At 35.9% G+C, this 16,722-nt stretch overlaps 1 protein-coding gene across 2 annotated transcripts in view; it reads left to right on the top strand.

Moving 5' to 3' along the window:
- Positions 1–16,100, top strand: part of LOC145690686 (queuine tRNA-ribosyltransferase accessory subunit 2) — a 130,788-nt gene extending 114,688 nt beyond the window's left edge. The window contains exons 8-9 of one of the 2 annotated variants that reach the window (XM_081765830.1): positions 4,888–5,013; positions 6,737–16,100. In XM_081765830.1, coding sequence (XP_081621956.1) covers positions 4,888–5,013; positions 6,737–6,860 — 250 coding nt within the window. In that variant the 3' untranslated portion in view covers positions 6,861–16,100. The remainder of the gene's footprint in view (positions 1–4,887; positions 5,014–6,736) is intronic. The other variant, XM_081765829.1, reaches the window with a different exon arrangement.
- Positions 16,101–16,722: the final 622 nt, after the last annotated feature.

The following is a 16,722-nucleotide window of genomic DNA, read 5'->3' as shown; positions in this document are numbered from 1 at the left end:
GCTATATATCGAACAATCTCCTCATCGTCCTCGGACAACATCAACAATTCTTCGATTTCGTCCATGATTCACTACACGACAACTAACAAGTAGCTGATAGCTGTTAACAGGCAATTGAACTTCCTGTCAAAGTACCAACCAGCCGATAGGGTTTATCAGCCACCTGATTGTTATCAGGACATTGTAGAACACTTATCGGAAAAATGTCAGGAGGATATTTATATCAGACCAGTGGCGTATTTAGGGGGGTGGCTTCCGGGCTTAAGCCCCCCCCCCGAAATCTTACTTAGTATAGTAAAGTAAATGAAATATAATGCAGAATTTTCTCATTTCCAGGCAAAGCCCCCCCCCGAAAGTTAGCAAAACCCTCCCGAAACAAAATCGTAAATACGCCACTGTATCAGACAGATATCAGAAGATGATAGGATTGGCCCTATGAAAGATATATTAATAGAACTAATAATGTTCCAGCAATATGGAATAAGAAATACAAACAACTTCATAATAGGCACGTTTTAAATACAGAATGGAAGAAAATAGCAACTGAAATGGGAATGTCAGATAAGTTATTTATTTGAGAATTATATTGTAGCTTATTATTATATAAGGCAGTGGCGGTCACAGGGAGGGGGTTTTCGGACTGAAGTCCATAAATTGTAGAATTTTTAAAGAAAAAAAGAAGCTACTGTTAATCATATCTATGCTTAAAAACTCCACGCCACCCCCATTTCGAGTATTAAACGTATATAGTGCCTTATATAATAATAACCTACAGTATAATTCTCAAATAAATAACTTATCTGACATTCCCATTTCAGTTGCTAAGAAGCTATTGTAAATAATATCTATGCTTAAAAACTCCACGCCCTCCCCCAATTCCGAGATGAATAAAAAGGGTTTCTTCTAAATTCGTTATTGACGTAAGGCAAAGAAATACCTGTAAAGACAGGCACGTATCCATAGGGAGGAAACGTCGAATACTGGAATTGCAGTGCTGAAATTTCATTTGCTGCAGTTAATACCACCTCCACCCCAAAATCTGAAGACATACCTGATTTATTTATTTATTAAATTTTACTGGGAAACGACTTCTCGCCTGAGTGCTGAAAGAGGCCATTTCCTTCACAGAAAATTGAATAAAATGTAAAAGTCTTTGATTTAGAATATTGATAGAGATGAACAAGAGATGAGACTCAAATATTTTTGCGAAACAAGAGACGAGACTTTGGTATTTCTCATATCCCGTCTCGCGTCCATCCCTATTTATAAACTGTTTGGTGCTTTCAATTTCAAACTCTGGTTTTGCAGTGATTTTTGTGCACTGACGGAATAATTTCACATGCGTCACAGCAATATTTTCCCTTAAACTGAGAACTTAACAGCGAGGGTGCGACCTCCTCCCTATGTGCGCCCTTCATCATCGCGACTTAAACATCGAGGTAGCGACCGCGACTTAAATCTCGATCTCGATCGCAAGGTATCTTCGGCATGCATTTACTGTAAGTCAGTTATTTTGTAGTTTATGTTCACAACAAAACCCTTATACAGTTCTTTCTGCAATACCATTAAAATTATTTGTTTTTATGAAGATTTTTTACTTTAATATGTATGAATGTGGTGTTTTCTTTTAGTAACGTGTTGATAATATCATTGCCTCTTGCGATCATTGTGCATCATATAAGTTATTTTAAAATATACACTTAATGGTACGATTACATATGTTGAGGATATTCATTACAGTAACTTATCCTTAACCTTGGACCCGGGTTTGAACCCGTTTCTCTTGCGTTTAAATCAGACGTGTTAAGGCAGCCCCAACTTATCCTTATAGTACCGGTATGTTTTATTTTATCACACCACAGCCCTTTATGACAGTGTTCAGAAAATCTTTTAACTAAAAGGAAATCAATGAAAAAATATCGAGACTCCCCTGAAAACGCATAACAAGTCCTGCCATTGATATGCACCCACATAAGTTTTGGAAAGTCGGCACCCTTGGTACGATAACCTCAACAACGAAATGCTTTCTTCGCCTGCTAATAACGTTATTTTTAATAAGTACCGTAAATGTGAGAGTAACGTTTGAAATTATACCTATGACAATAACGTTAATAAATTGGTTTCGTTTTTCGTTACGATACAGGAAGTGTAACAAATAACGAATATATTTGATGCAATTAAATACAATGATATTAAGTTAAACAGTTATGTCTTTAACATTATAATTTTGTTGCAACTTATTACGTTATCATACTTTAACGTTACTGCAGCATAACTCAACGTTAGTAACGAAATGCTCTCTTCGCCTGCCAATAACGTTAGTTGTAATAAGTACCGTGATTGTGAGAGTAACATTTGAAATAATACCCATAGCAATAACGTTACTGAATTGGTTTCGTTATTTGTTACGATATACGAACGGTAACAAATAACGAATATATTTACTGCAATTAAATGCAATGATATTAAGTTAAACAGTTATGTCTTTAACGTTATCATTTTAATGAAACCTATTACGTTACGATACATTAATTTGATTGCAGCAGTAACCCAACCTTAATAACGAAATGCTCTCTCCGCCTGCCAATAACGTTATTTTTAATAAGTACCGTAATTGTGAGAGTAACATTTGAAATAATACTCGTGGCAATAACGTTACTGAATTGGTTTCGTTATTTGTTAGGATATAGGAACGGTAACAAATAACGAATACATTTACTGCAATTAAATGCAATGATATTAAGTTAAACAGTTATGTCTTTAACGTTATCATTTTTATGAGACCTATTACGGTACCATATATTAACTTTATTACAGTGCTAACCCAATCTTAATAACGAAATGCTCTCTTCGCCTGGCAATAACGTTATTTTTAATAAGTACCGTAATTGTGTCGGTAACAGCTAAAACGGTATTTAACGCAGTAACGTTATTCATTTAGTCTTAATTTTTGTTATCATATAGGTATGGTAACAAATAACGAATTAAAAATAACGCACATTATGTTAAGTTAGCAAGCCCTGGTTTATTTTGGATATTTTATCATATTTAGTAGTTAAATTTCTTCAGTACTTGTTTCCAAAAGTGTGAAAGAAAGAATGTAATATTTAAATTGCAAGTTGATATTATTTAATTCGCTTTTGGATATTACCTTCAAAAATAGTACGTCCAAAAAGGTAGCGTAGGGCGAAACGAAATAAATGATTGATTAGTTTGTATTTACGTTCTACATCAGCAACAGAGGTATAGAAGACGAGACACGTTTAAAATGATATCTGACCAACAGGACACACTCACTAAACTACCCGTAATAATAATAATAATAATAATAATAGTAATAATAATAATAATAATAATAATAATAATAATAATAATAATAATAATAATAATAAAAACTACAGTAGAATTGTGACTGTAAACTTGTGCTTGCTTGCGTTGTGGTGGTAGAGCTCGGTTTCTTAATATGTCCAAATTTCAGTGCCGAATTCAAGCATTTCTGCGTCAGCGTGCCTCTTCATAAATGTAACGTTAATTATGATATGCTATTCAGAAGATGAGAGAAAAAAAGTGTTAGAAAAAATATCTAAAATTTACACTATATAAAGTTACATTCTAAAACAGTTTCAAATTGTTTATATATATACAGTGAAACCTCTGAATAACGGACACCAATGGGACATGAACTTTTGTCCGTTACTGAGAGGTGTCCGTTAGAAAGAGGTTACAGAAATTTAATTTCTCACAACGGTAATTATATGCAGTAATATACAGAAAATACATTATGTATGAGCGTAAATACGTAAAATTTAATATGAAAATACTCTAGTACGTATTTGAGTTACTGGGAGGGATGAAGGAGAAATTTATTTCTGTTAAATAATATTATTGCTGGTAGATACATTATTATATTCGGTAGTAGAACTCTTTAGCAAGTGTTCACTGAGAATCCTCAGTACGGTTGATGAAGAAACATGTGTGTGTGTGTGTGTGTGTTTATGTATCGCAGAACCAGAATAATTTCTGTCCGTTATGAAGAGGTTATTGAAATGTTTGGGGGAAAGAAGGAATGTCCGCGTCCGTATCTGAGAGTGTCCGTAAAAGGGAGGGTTTTGTTCCGTAAGAGAACATACGTTTTTGCCGGGACCAAAAAATCTGTCCGTATTATAGAGGTGTCCGTTAAGGGAGGTTTCACTATATATATATACCTAGGTATGTATGATAGATATTGTCGAAATCTATTTTCTGAATTCGGCTTGATAGCTTTAAATAAATTGCTCAATTTACAACTTACAGTAGATACATGATTGTTGCGAAGACAGCATTTATGCACATATCATAAAATATCAAAATATAATATGTTGGCTATCGAGAAATTCTGTTGCATTGACAACGTATTGCCGTATATAAGCAGCGGTAAACACGTCCATATATTCAGAATACGCTACTGATATAAAACCTACAAACTAACCTACCCAACTAAGATAACATACGTAATATTAAATATTTTTCATATACCTGGTACAGATACTAGGTTGTTCAGTCACTAAATGAGTTGTACAGTCAAGAACAATATAAAGTATACGTTGGAGGTATAAGAAATGATACCTCCAATATATACTTTATATTGTTTCTAACTATACAGTCTATATGATTTGAATGGCTGAGCATGAAAGTGTATGAGTGATCTTTGGATAGAATAGTTAGCACATAACTTGGTAAGATTGGCTCCATTGCGATTCAGTCGCACTACTGCACTCTTGAATTACATTACTCTTCACACTTCTGAAAAATAAGGTAGAATAATCAGTTCTTTTCCTTTATTTGGTAATGTATATAAAATGACACAAGTTGTAAATTAACTGACTATATTTCAACGTATTGTTTCAGATATGCTGAAGACTTTTCTCCATTGTGTCAATCTTGCAGTTGTCTAACGTGCAGGAAACATACCCGTGCATATATTCACCATCTTCTGATGACAAAAGAAATGCTAGGACCAGTCTTACTAATGATGTAAGTATTCATATACAAGTTTAGAGAAAAATATTCCCAATATACCTATAGTAATACGACAAAGAACAGGGTTTATGTTATCTTTTCAACACTATTTTCATAATTCAGTGCTATGTTTTCTGCAATTTTATAAGTACGAATTCTAATATACATTTTTCGCTAAACTGCTGATGATAATGTAATGATATACTAGAATCCATCGTGTATACACTATACCGTATGTCATCATCATCAGTATACTGCAGGTCTGTTTAAAATGTTAAGTCATTGAAAAGCAAAGGGCACAGAATTGTATGTGTTATGCGTAGCTGCATACAGTTACTTTTATTCTACTCCTTATTTTTTAATTCAGCTGTGAAAACTAATGGAATTGTTTATGATACTGTAACTGTCATATCTTTTTAATGTTCTATGCAGATAGGAAACTTCTGTACACATTTTTAACATTTAGGTTTAATAGAACATGTAACTGTAACTGAGTTGTTAAAAATGAAATGAAATCTTTGATTTTTACGTCCAACGGTTATGCCGGTTAGATTAAAGGAGACGGTGGTGATGAGTAATGAATGAAATGCTGAAATGAAGAAAGTGGGAGGAAACGGGAGAACCCCGAGGAAACCCATGCACACGGTGTTTGTCCACCACAGAGCTCACTTGGTGGGGGCTGGGATGGACCCCGGGATCCCAAGTACCAGAGGTGAACGCTCTATCACTGAGCCGCCGCGGCCCCCTCTGAGCTGTTGATTTAGGCGCTGCTTACAAGTGCAATAGTATGTATTTAATAGGTGTTTAGAATATATTTTCCATTTTGATTAAAGTGTTTCAGTCTTCCCTATAATTTCAGAAGTTAAATACCAAGATTCTGAACAACATTAAAAATTCATTCCACCTCTCTCTCTCTCTCTTTCAAAAAAAAAAAAAAAAAAAAAAGATGTAATTCAATAAGATTTTATCCTTTTATATGTAATTCGATAAAATAAGCAGAAATGAACATTGAACTTGTTTGGAAAATACAGAAATTAACAAGAAGAGTAGATTGAAGGAAAAGAATACCTGTTGGGTATTTTGTTATTATACTGTAGTACTTATTTACTACTATATTGCATAGTATTCTCCTCGAATAGACTGTCAATTACCTCCAAATATATCTTCCATTCGGTATGGGCTGTAATTCGGCTTGTCGGTAGCAGGTGAAGTAATCTGTCATATGATGTAATCTAAGTATTTGCTATAGATGGTTGCTGTTTCTGTCTATTTCAAATTGCATTTACCAGTTCTTTTAATGCACACAATCTTGCATATTTTACTAAGATTAACTAACACATTTTATGTACCTTGGGTATCCTAATCGGGTGTTTATATTCCTGGCATGATTTCGACAAGCATCCTATTGCCTTTGATCCTTTTAAATCAAGTGCTCCTGTTTCACAAATAATTTTACGTGTTATTTAACTTAGTCCTTTTTTTTCTATAATGCATTGTATTATGAATCTATATTATTTGTGGTTCCTGTTATGGAAACACAGAACCTACCCCTTACCACCTCACGTTGGACTTTGTTTTAATTTTTTCGTAGCTGGAATTGAGTTAAAACAAACTTGTATCTCTAGAGTTAGTGTGTGTGTGTGTGTTTGTATTAATATGTTATTTTCTACGTCTGTGTATTAAAAAAAGAATGTTCATATTTACTTAAAGATATCTAACAATCTCTTATTTCTTGCAGACATAATCTTCATCATTACATTGAATTCTTCAAATCTATCAGAGATAGCATCAAGAAGGGATCGCTGAGTGAGTTGAAGCTCCTTGTATCTAAAGAAAATAGAAGAAGTGACACCGAGAACTGAAATATTACTTTGTGGTGATACCTTTCAGGAAGGCGTAAATGTTGGGCCAAGTATTATATGTAACTAGTACCGACTAGTTAACACATTCCTCTTTGATGCGCAAAGTTACGGGTTGAATTGACAATTCTTCCATTAATCTTACGAGGAAAATAGGTAGAATGTAGAACCAAAGCAGAAATAATGTACAAGTGTATGTCTGTGATATACTAATTGTTGAATAGATGTGGCGTATTTAACGAAGAATACCTGAGAGCAGAAAACGTACAAACGATTCTGGCAATTATACAAACAATGTGTGTATTTACAGAAGGTCGTTTCGGGTTCATCGTAACGAATTTGGCACCCTAACCAGCTTAAGAAATACTGCGATGCCACAATGGTCGTGCAAGATGCATAGACCCTGCCTGTTAGCTATAACCTTGCATTTCAATTTCTACTAGCTGTGTTGAAGCACAGTTTGACCAAGTTTGTTCCAATCTGATTTGCATACTTTCCAAAGACGGTTTAGAGTGCGCGGGTGTTGTCGACGGCCCTTTCAACAACGGGAACCCAGATAACCATGGGGAATGCATCATAGGATTTCACCGGAATATCTAAAAGGAATTACAAGAATTCCGTTTGACGTACCATTCGCGTCATGTATGTGACCGTTGACTTCGTCGTGTAACTGGTGAGAGACAACGCGAGATATGTCTGCCATATAGTCATGGAATATCAAGGCGGTATTGTGGCTCGAAAATGTTCGTCTAGTAATAAGCTGCATTGATTTTAGCCTTTTTAACCACTCTGCATATCCTTAAGTTATCCATTATAGCAGCAAATACCAACAACCATAAAGCTGAATGTGAAAAACTTCCCGCATATTCACGTACCCAGTCAGAACGATCTCATGCATGAAGGGGATGATAGAAGATTGCCCTCCTTTTGTCATATTCCGACCGTCCAGATTGACTACAAACGTCTGCCTGTCTTCTGCAAGATGGCGTTCGCACATCTTTCGACTGTTCATCTTTCTCTCCATGATATGTGAGAGCCAGAAAATATGAACTGGAGCCTTATGCTTCTTTATCAGATGTAAATCTTGCGTAATTATGTGATTTACGGTCGCATTTGTCCCTGCTTTTCTTTTACGGCACATCAGTGATATACCTAGAGTCCCGATATCTACGGTGCCCAATATTGGAATCCAACAACAATACGGTTATCCGTTCCGTTGCGATTCAATACCTGTTTATCCTTTTCTTTGATAAACAGAAACCTTTCGTCATACTTTGTTTGTTTATTTGGCTATAATTATAATCTACGTCGGAAAGGGAATAAATATAACCCTCCTAAAAGATCGTATTGTTTGAAGCCATATGATCACCTACACACAACAGCCGTTCTTTCTGCAAGTCAGCACACACCACTTTCTCAAACTACTTGCAATATCTTCAGTGTGTTCATTCATGCTTCAACCTAGCGATCGAATTCGTTACCATAAACTTGAAACAACCTTCCGTATCTTAAAAATTTTGAAATATCAACTGTCAACATTTTATATTGACTAAACTAAACATAGAGATACCGATTGAGAGTTATTGAAACCAGGATTGTGAGGGGGGGGGGGGGGGTAAATGAATAAACGAGTAAGTGGAGACAGTTACGAATTTGTTACCTTTCGTAAGATACCTTGATACTAAGACTGTCTTCACAATCGTAGAATCTACACACATGTATTATTGAATTTAAAATTTACAGCCAAATAAGTTTCAGAGTTTATCACCTTGTATTTGCCATTATTGCCAGTTCAAACTACACAGAATAATGCCAGAAAAGTATTCAACTAAATATGCAATTCGCAGTATTAACAACATAAGCTTTAAATAAACTTTCATGGAAAAGACTGGCAAATTTGTCAGTGATCACTTATTGGTACAGTTACAATCTTCAAACACGTATTATATACCATAATGAGTTTAGTTAGTGATGTTTTTGTTTAATATTGAAAACTAAACAGGACCTAGCAACAATACTTTTAGGCAGTGACTACGAGAAAGGTAAACATTCTCGGTTTCGGTAGCCGGTAAAACGATATGTTGTTATTAACTTGGGAAGTAAATTATTGTTTGACACATTTGATACATGGCAATTAAGTTAGAAACAATAATTTTATGGTCTGTAAGTAAGAGTTCGTATTAATTAATTTAGCGCATGGAAGTTCAGTTAGGACCTGCATAAAGACAAGGGCTGCGAATGTACTTTCTTTGAACATTTTCCAAAACCACAGAAAGTTCAGTTGTGTAAACGATTTTACATTTCTAGGTGAAAATTAGTTTTAGGTGGGCATGTGCTAATACTTATATATTTCGTATCCTATTTCCTTAAAATTATTTGTTGTAAGTTGTAACAGCAACTCTTATTATTTCTATTATGGCATATGAGTAGAAGTGTGTCTTAGCCTACTAAGGAGTTTAGGAGCCGGAGAAGTGGTGGAAGGTAAAGCACAGGTTTGGAGTGCCGAAAGCATTGAGATAGGTGTTATTTCGTTTCACTTTTAGAAATGTATTTTTGCTGCGGGTATGGAGTTCAGATTAGCCCAGATGTGGTTAACTGATCTCTAATTTTGGATAGGCTAGCTTAGTCTATTTTTAATTGTCTTTACGTATATTGATCATGTGGCTTAACATAGGGCCTAAATGAACGTGGAATTCGTAGACATAAGTTTGCTTAACTTAAGTATAATTTAGATTAGCTGAATTAAGCCTGGATTTGCTTTTGTAGCTTTTCGTAGAAATTGGTGACTCTTTTATAGATAGATAGTGGGCCGCGGTGGCTCAGTTTTAGAGCGTTCATCTCTGGTGCTTGAGGTCCCGGGTTCGACCCCAGCCCCCGTCAAGTGAACATTGTGGCGGACAAACACCGTGTGCGTGGTTTCCTCTGGGTTCTCCCGTTTCCTCCCACTTTCTTCATTTCACCATTTCATTAATTTTCCATCATCACCGTCTCCTTTAGCCTAACTGGCATAACCGTGGGACGGAAAACTCACAAATTTCATTTCATTTTTCCTTTATAGATAGCAATATTCTTTATGTACGTATAAAGCCTGATTTGGAGGTAACCTAAGAAACTGAAACCTGATAAACTATACGACCTTTTTATAGCATTGACAATATATTTTTGTCAAAGGACATCCTATTTATAATCATTATGTACTGTTCCTATACCCTGGCTATCTTGGGTAGCTCGAACGCGTACGAATATCCTTGTTAAATACAGAAGAATGTTTCAACTTTATTGTTGACTTCCATTGATTGGCAGTGTATATTTACACATTGCTTGGTGGGATACACGCTAGAGGGAGTGTGGCAGTTCGCTGAATCATGCTTTACGAAGGTGTGTGTCTTGTCCATCTCGTAAATGTACAAGCAAAGATGGTATCTTCTTCATGAAAATGTTGAGGAAAATTGTATTTTCTTGGGAAAAGAGCTTACCACTGGTGGTGGGCAGGTCGGTACCTGTGGTCTTTATTCACTGGCTGCACTTTGGGAAGCTGTAGGATCTGTAAGGGAGGTATAACGATTCTGGAATTGAATGAGCGAGTTGATGGTTTCTTTCGTGGTTCTCTTTGCTTCTTTTCTGTTCTGTTCACGGAACTCGTTATCCTATGTGTCATACTCACTGGCTGAGTCCAATTTGATCATTTCCTCTGCATCCTTTGGGGTTCCTGATGCACTGGCTGGAGTTGGCATCACGTTCTCTTGGGCTTTTGTGATTGTGGTGGGTGTAAATTGCCTACCCACCGGTAGGCACAATATAGCCGTTAATGAGTAACGGGTATTATGATAAAACACAAATAAGGAAGTGAACACCTCAACACCTTTGGGGACTGCCCTCAAGACCCGCCACTACCTAGTAATTTTCAGATTAAATGCAGTGTCACACTTTGCTTTCAGGGTTTGGTACTGAAGACACCTATACATAAATACGAATAACAGATTGCTATAGAATGAATCTGTCTCTAAGAAGGAAGGAGTTAGTTGTATTCAGCAGAGAAAAAATCCAATAATTTAATTTAATTTAATAACATATTTAAAGTGCTAAGAACAGCGTTGGCCAAGTATAGTACTGTCTCACAACATAATTTAAAACTGAGCCATATAAAGTAAGATACTGGGTGCGGCAGCGTTCATAGTAGAATATTAAAAACACACCATCAGGCAGTAACTGTAATTTATTTATTACCTCTTATGTCAATTAATAGTTAAAGGTATGCCATTTACTAATGTATAAGTCATTGTCCATTGCGTGGATTATTTTTTGAATATGACTTCTGTGAAATGATGCCCCCTCTGCATCTAGGCGGCGTTGGAAGCTTTCCATAACTCTGCGTAACGTATTCCCTGGGGCATTGCCGACGGCAGTTCTGATGCGATCCTTCAACTCAGGAATGGTGGCACAACGTGTTCGGAAAACTTCTTGCTTCAGGTAGCCCCAAAGGAAAAAGTCTGCACATGAAAGATCAGATGAGCATGGCGGCCAGGAAATGTTACCAAAACGGGAAATTACTCTACCTGGAAATGTCTGTCGCAAGAAATGTATGCAAATTCTGGCTATATGCGAGGTCGCTCCGTCTTGTTGAAATCATAATTGTTCCACATCCACATCGACCATACCTAATTGGGGAAGAACGAAGTCTTGCAGCATCTTTAGGTAGCGTTCAGTGGTGACAGTTACAGCCACACCGCTGTCATCATCAAAGAAGTAAGGGCCAATAATCCCAATGGAAGCAACTCTACACCACACTGAGACACGAGAACTGTGCAAGGGCTTGATGTGCAGTTCATGCGTGTTTACATCACTCCAATAACGCATATTCTGTTTATTCATTGAACCACATAACTCGAAATGAGCTTCATCTGACATCAGGATGGTGTGCAACATTTGTGGATTTTGGCGAAGGAGATCACGCATGGTTAAGCAGAATGTTTCTCGTGAAACCCAATCGCGAGGCCTAATTTCCTGAACAATCTACAGCTTATATGGGTGAAAATGGAGATGTTCGTGCAATATTCTCCTGAATGAGCGATTGGACATATGCACAGTTTGCGAATGACGACGAGCAGATCTTTTTGGGCTGCGCAATATTGCATCACGAACATTTTCCACGGCTTCTGGTGTCCGCACATTTCTTTCATTTCCCGGTTTGCAATTGCAGACAGAACCTGTTGTTCAAAATGCACGCACACACCTCACAATGGTCCGTCCATCTGGAACTTTCCTATGACGTCCCAAGTTAAAATGTTGCCGAAATAGACGATGGGTAGCAATAACAGAGTCGTTATTCTTGAAATAACTTTCAACAGCAAAGGCACGATGTTGTGCACTCCACCGCTCCATATCACTGTCACACTCGAAATCATTAGTACACGAATGCGGCACGCTTGCGCGCACTCATGCAATACGTCATTGTACTACGCAAGTCAAATTACGCTATGAACGCTTCCGCACCCTGTACAAGAACGTAAAACCACTAAAATAGCCCTAATCCTAATGATTAGGTTGTCTAATAATAAGATATAAATACAAGTATTTATAAAAATTCAATGTATGAACCGTTACCACAGGATAAAACAGATAGGATAAAAGTACTAAAAACCTAACACAACCCTGGTTTCTAAGAGTCCTGTCTTCTGATGTTAAACATAGTGAGTAAGGTGCTTAATACAGAGTTCTTTGTACCGTTCTTGCACAATAAATTTGTTTTCCTTACTTTGTGAGTTGGTACTCTATATGAAATATTATTTACAAGGTACTCACTGTTCAGTTTATTTTCTAGAATGGACTCTAAAAATCTTAACGCTTGTTGTTCTCTTCTTTCTGATAAAAGGTCGAGATTTAAAAGCTCTAATAATCTCTCGTAGTCACAATAATATTGATACAAATGGAAATGGAAATATACATATTTTATAAACCTTTTTTGGACCCTTTCTATCTTGTCACTATTTGTTTTACTAATGTTTGACCAAATCGCACTTGCGAATTCATGTTTAGGTCTGATAAGGGTTTTATATAGTCTTATATACGTGACGTGGTTCTTGAAATCCAACCAGTTTCTAAGTAAATTACCTGTTGCAACATTTGCATGTTTGATGACGTCATTCACATGGAGGTTGAATGTAAGTTGACGATCAAAAGTTACTGCAAGATCCCTGATAGATTCTACCCTTTCTATAGTTTTACCATTTATACTATATTTTATTACCAAGTACTGAATTTTCTTTATATATGTTACATGTTTGCATTTGCTGCTATTTACAAGGTGTGGCTAGAAAGATACCTGACTGATGCTACAAAATCTTTTATTGGACGTTCTGCACAATGGGAACTCTTATCACCTTCAAAGTACTCCCCTTCACGATTTTTACATCGTTCCATACGATTCTTCCATTCTTGGAAGCAGTGTTGCCAGTCATTTTTTAAAATCATGTTCATGACATCCTTCGCTTTTCTTTTCACAGCTTGTACTGTCTCAAATGTGGCTCCTTTCAGGGCTGACTTCACAGTGGGGAATAAGAAAAGTCACACGGAGCAAGATCCGGCGAATATGGCGGGTGATCTAACACTGGAATGCCATGTTTAGCCAAAAATGTCTTGTCTGATATGTCGGTATCGATAGGAGAATTATCTTGGTGCAGAATCCATGACTTCGTTTGCACAAATCAGTTCGTCGTCTTCTTACTCGCTCATGAAGGGTTGTGAGAACATCAAGATAATAATGTTCGTTTACATTTTGACCCTCGGGTACCCAATGAACGTACACGATCCCAAAAATGTCGAAAAAACCAATCATCGTGGCTTTGAATTTCGACTTGCTCATTCGAGCGTTCTTCTGGCGTGGAGAACTCGGGCTCTTCCAATGCATTAATTGGCGCTTTGTTGCAGGATCGTACGTGAAAAACCACGATTCATCACACGTAATCACTTTGTCTAAGAATGTAGGATCCTTTTCAATGCTTGTCAAAATGTCAATGCAAATGTTCACTTGAGCTTCCGTCTGTTCCAATGTCAGGTTTCTTGCCACCAATTTTGAACACACTTTATTCATGTTCAAATTCTCGTGTAAAATTTGATGAGCACTTTGTTTGTCTATTCCTGTGATGTCAGCAACAGCTCTAATGCTCAATCAACGATCTTTCCGAATTACATCACTCACTTTTTGAATGTTCGTTTCCGTTCTCGACGGTCTAGGTCGTCCTGGACGCCGGTCGTCTGTGATCATTTCTCGTTCGTCATTAAAACGTTCAAACCACTCAAACACTAGTGTGCGTGATAAGCAATAATCTCCGTACGCCAATGATGCCCACCCCCCTTATGTCCATGACGCACCCCCCAACTGTCTGACATACCCCCCCTCCCAGCCTGACCGAATAATTATGACAATTCAAATTTAAATGTTATATACGCTTTCTCTTGCCAAATCGCCTATTCTACTACCCATAATTTTAAGTTCAAATAAAAAATTCATGCTGCGAGCCACAAACAGCTCTCAGCAAGAAAAATGCAAAGAACACTGGCTAAAATTCAAGCACACCTACAATATGCCAAAAGTAAAAAAAAAAAAAAAATAAATAAAAATAAAAAAAATAAAATAAAATAAAAAAAATAAAAAATAAAAGAAATCCTGAAATAGTTTCAAGATAGCGGCCCAGGATAACGAATATCTTATCTGGGGCAATTGATACGTGGAAGTTTCTGTCACTATAAAACATTTAAAGTGCTATTACATTAAAAAAAGAAAAAAAAAGAAAGATAGAAAAAGAAAAAAAAAACTAATATAACCGACTAAACGAACGACCAACTTTGGAAGTTAATCCGTGTAATTTTGTAGGCCTATTCACAATATTGCTAGTTCTGTCTGTCCGTGGAACGGTACTGCTAGTTTTACAAAAGAAATAATTCCAGTGAACAATTTCTATTTATTTATTTATTTATTTATCATTCACCTATGACAGAGCTATTGCTCCTTTTACAATAAGCATTGCAATAATTGAAAAAAATATCAAGATTTATTACAAAAATGAAAAGAATAAGAGAAACAACTGTAATACAATCAATCAATAAAGAGAAATGCAGCAAAAATTATATATCCGCAACACACACATACACACATTCACATGTACTTACATGTATACATACACACATACTTGAATAGAAATACATTCATGCATATACATATATCTTTTGTCGTACATTCATACACATACGCATACATATCCATATTGACAACCTCGCTGCATCGTGCCTTTAATTTGGGGATGATTTGCGTAATGATGCCAGCAGGTTGCTTCCGTCCATTATCCGGAATGGACAGGTATTAACCCAATTCTGATATAAGTTTGCGAGAGGATATTTAAATGACAAACATTAAATTATTTTAAATAATTAATGTATTCTGATTAATTGAGTAAGATGTAACGTGTGATGTTAAAGATGAATACGACATAACACTCTCAGATTTCAGTATTCGAAAACTTCAGAGAATTTAGACATAGGCAACAACATAGCTGATGACATACCTGGAACTGATCGTAGTCTGGAACAATAATATGACCTCCTTCTGGACTCGAACTGGCGTTGGCTCGTCGACCATTATCCAACTATAAGCCAACTACTGGAGACCGTCTGGTCTCGATCCTAAGACCGAGGTTTTCACACCTCGTCGACCTCTTCTCTCTCGACTAATCTCGCTTGAGTACCTCCACTCAACTTCTCCTAATCCAACAAAGATTTGGTTTTTATTGTCCTGTTCCAGACGATGGAATTTGTCAGCTCATCTCTGGGTTGACGTCAGTTGCCACAGCTATTGGAAAACTCTCGTTTCTCCATTGTCATGCCATGTCCAAAATTCTCAGACAGTTTATTTCTGCCGATCTGCATATTATGTCATATCCTAAATTGTGTATTTTGTTAACAAGCTGAATTTACAAAATATCTTGCTTCATTATAAAGCTTACACGCTCTTTTCTCAACTCTCTTCTTTACAACATATTGCAGACATTGTGTCTAGACAATGTCACATAAACAATAACAAAACCATGTGTAATAGTTTACTACTCATTATTGTTTACATTTTCCTTATTCTTTTTGAAATCAAAACTTGACTTTATTTCCATATAATTTTAAACAGATTATTCTTAGATAATTGCAAATAATCTATGATAATAATAATTGATAAGTGAGTGCATCTACATGCCCCCTTTCAAAACTGAGGTAACACCGTTACCGACTAGATCTCCGTGGAGATCGGTCTCTCTTTTACCTATTTTTTTTTTTAAATAATAAATTACCGTACATCTTTTTTTTTTTTTTTTTTAACATAAAATGCTATTAATCATTCAAAAACACATAAATTGCAATTCTCTTCCTTATTTATCTCGTTCATTTTCTAAGACTTTCTTTATTTATTTACATTTCTACTATTTTTATTTATTAAATTAATTCATTCTGTATATTTGTTTATTTTCTTTTTTTTTTCAAACGTTCATAATATCCACATAGTCTCTAAAATGTATTCCTCTGCCATCTATTAGTTAAAACATGAACTATATGGTACTGATCACTTCAACCAAGATATATATATATACTCACTTCAGTTATCATTTCGTTTTCACACATCTGAATGATGGAATTTTCCTTCCGGATGTCCACATATAATTCATTACCATAACTTCCAACTCCAATAGTTTTATTTTAGTCGCCAGGAAATTATCCTTACCTGGTTCCCATATTCTTGTCACTAATGCTATTGTAATTTAACACACGAAAAACACCAACAGATTAGCTTTACACTATTTCATTATTTTAGCACTTTATCTTCATA

This window comes from Thermobia domestica, chromosome 7 (genome assembly GCF_964235325.1).
Source record: "Thermobia domestica chromosome 7, izTheDome1.hap1.1, whole genome shotgun sequence".
NCBI lineage: Eukaryota > Metazoa > Arthropoda > Insecta > Zygentoma > Lepismatidae > Thermobia > Thermobia domestica.
The sequence above is the reverse complement of the archived record's forward strand: the minus strand, read 5'-3'. Positions and strand labels throughout refer to the sequence as shown.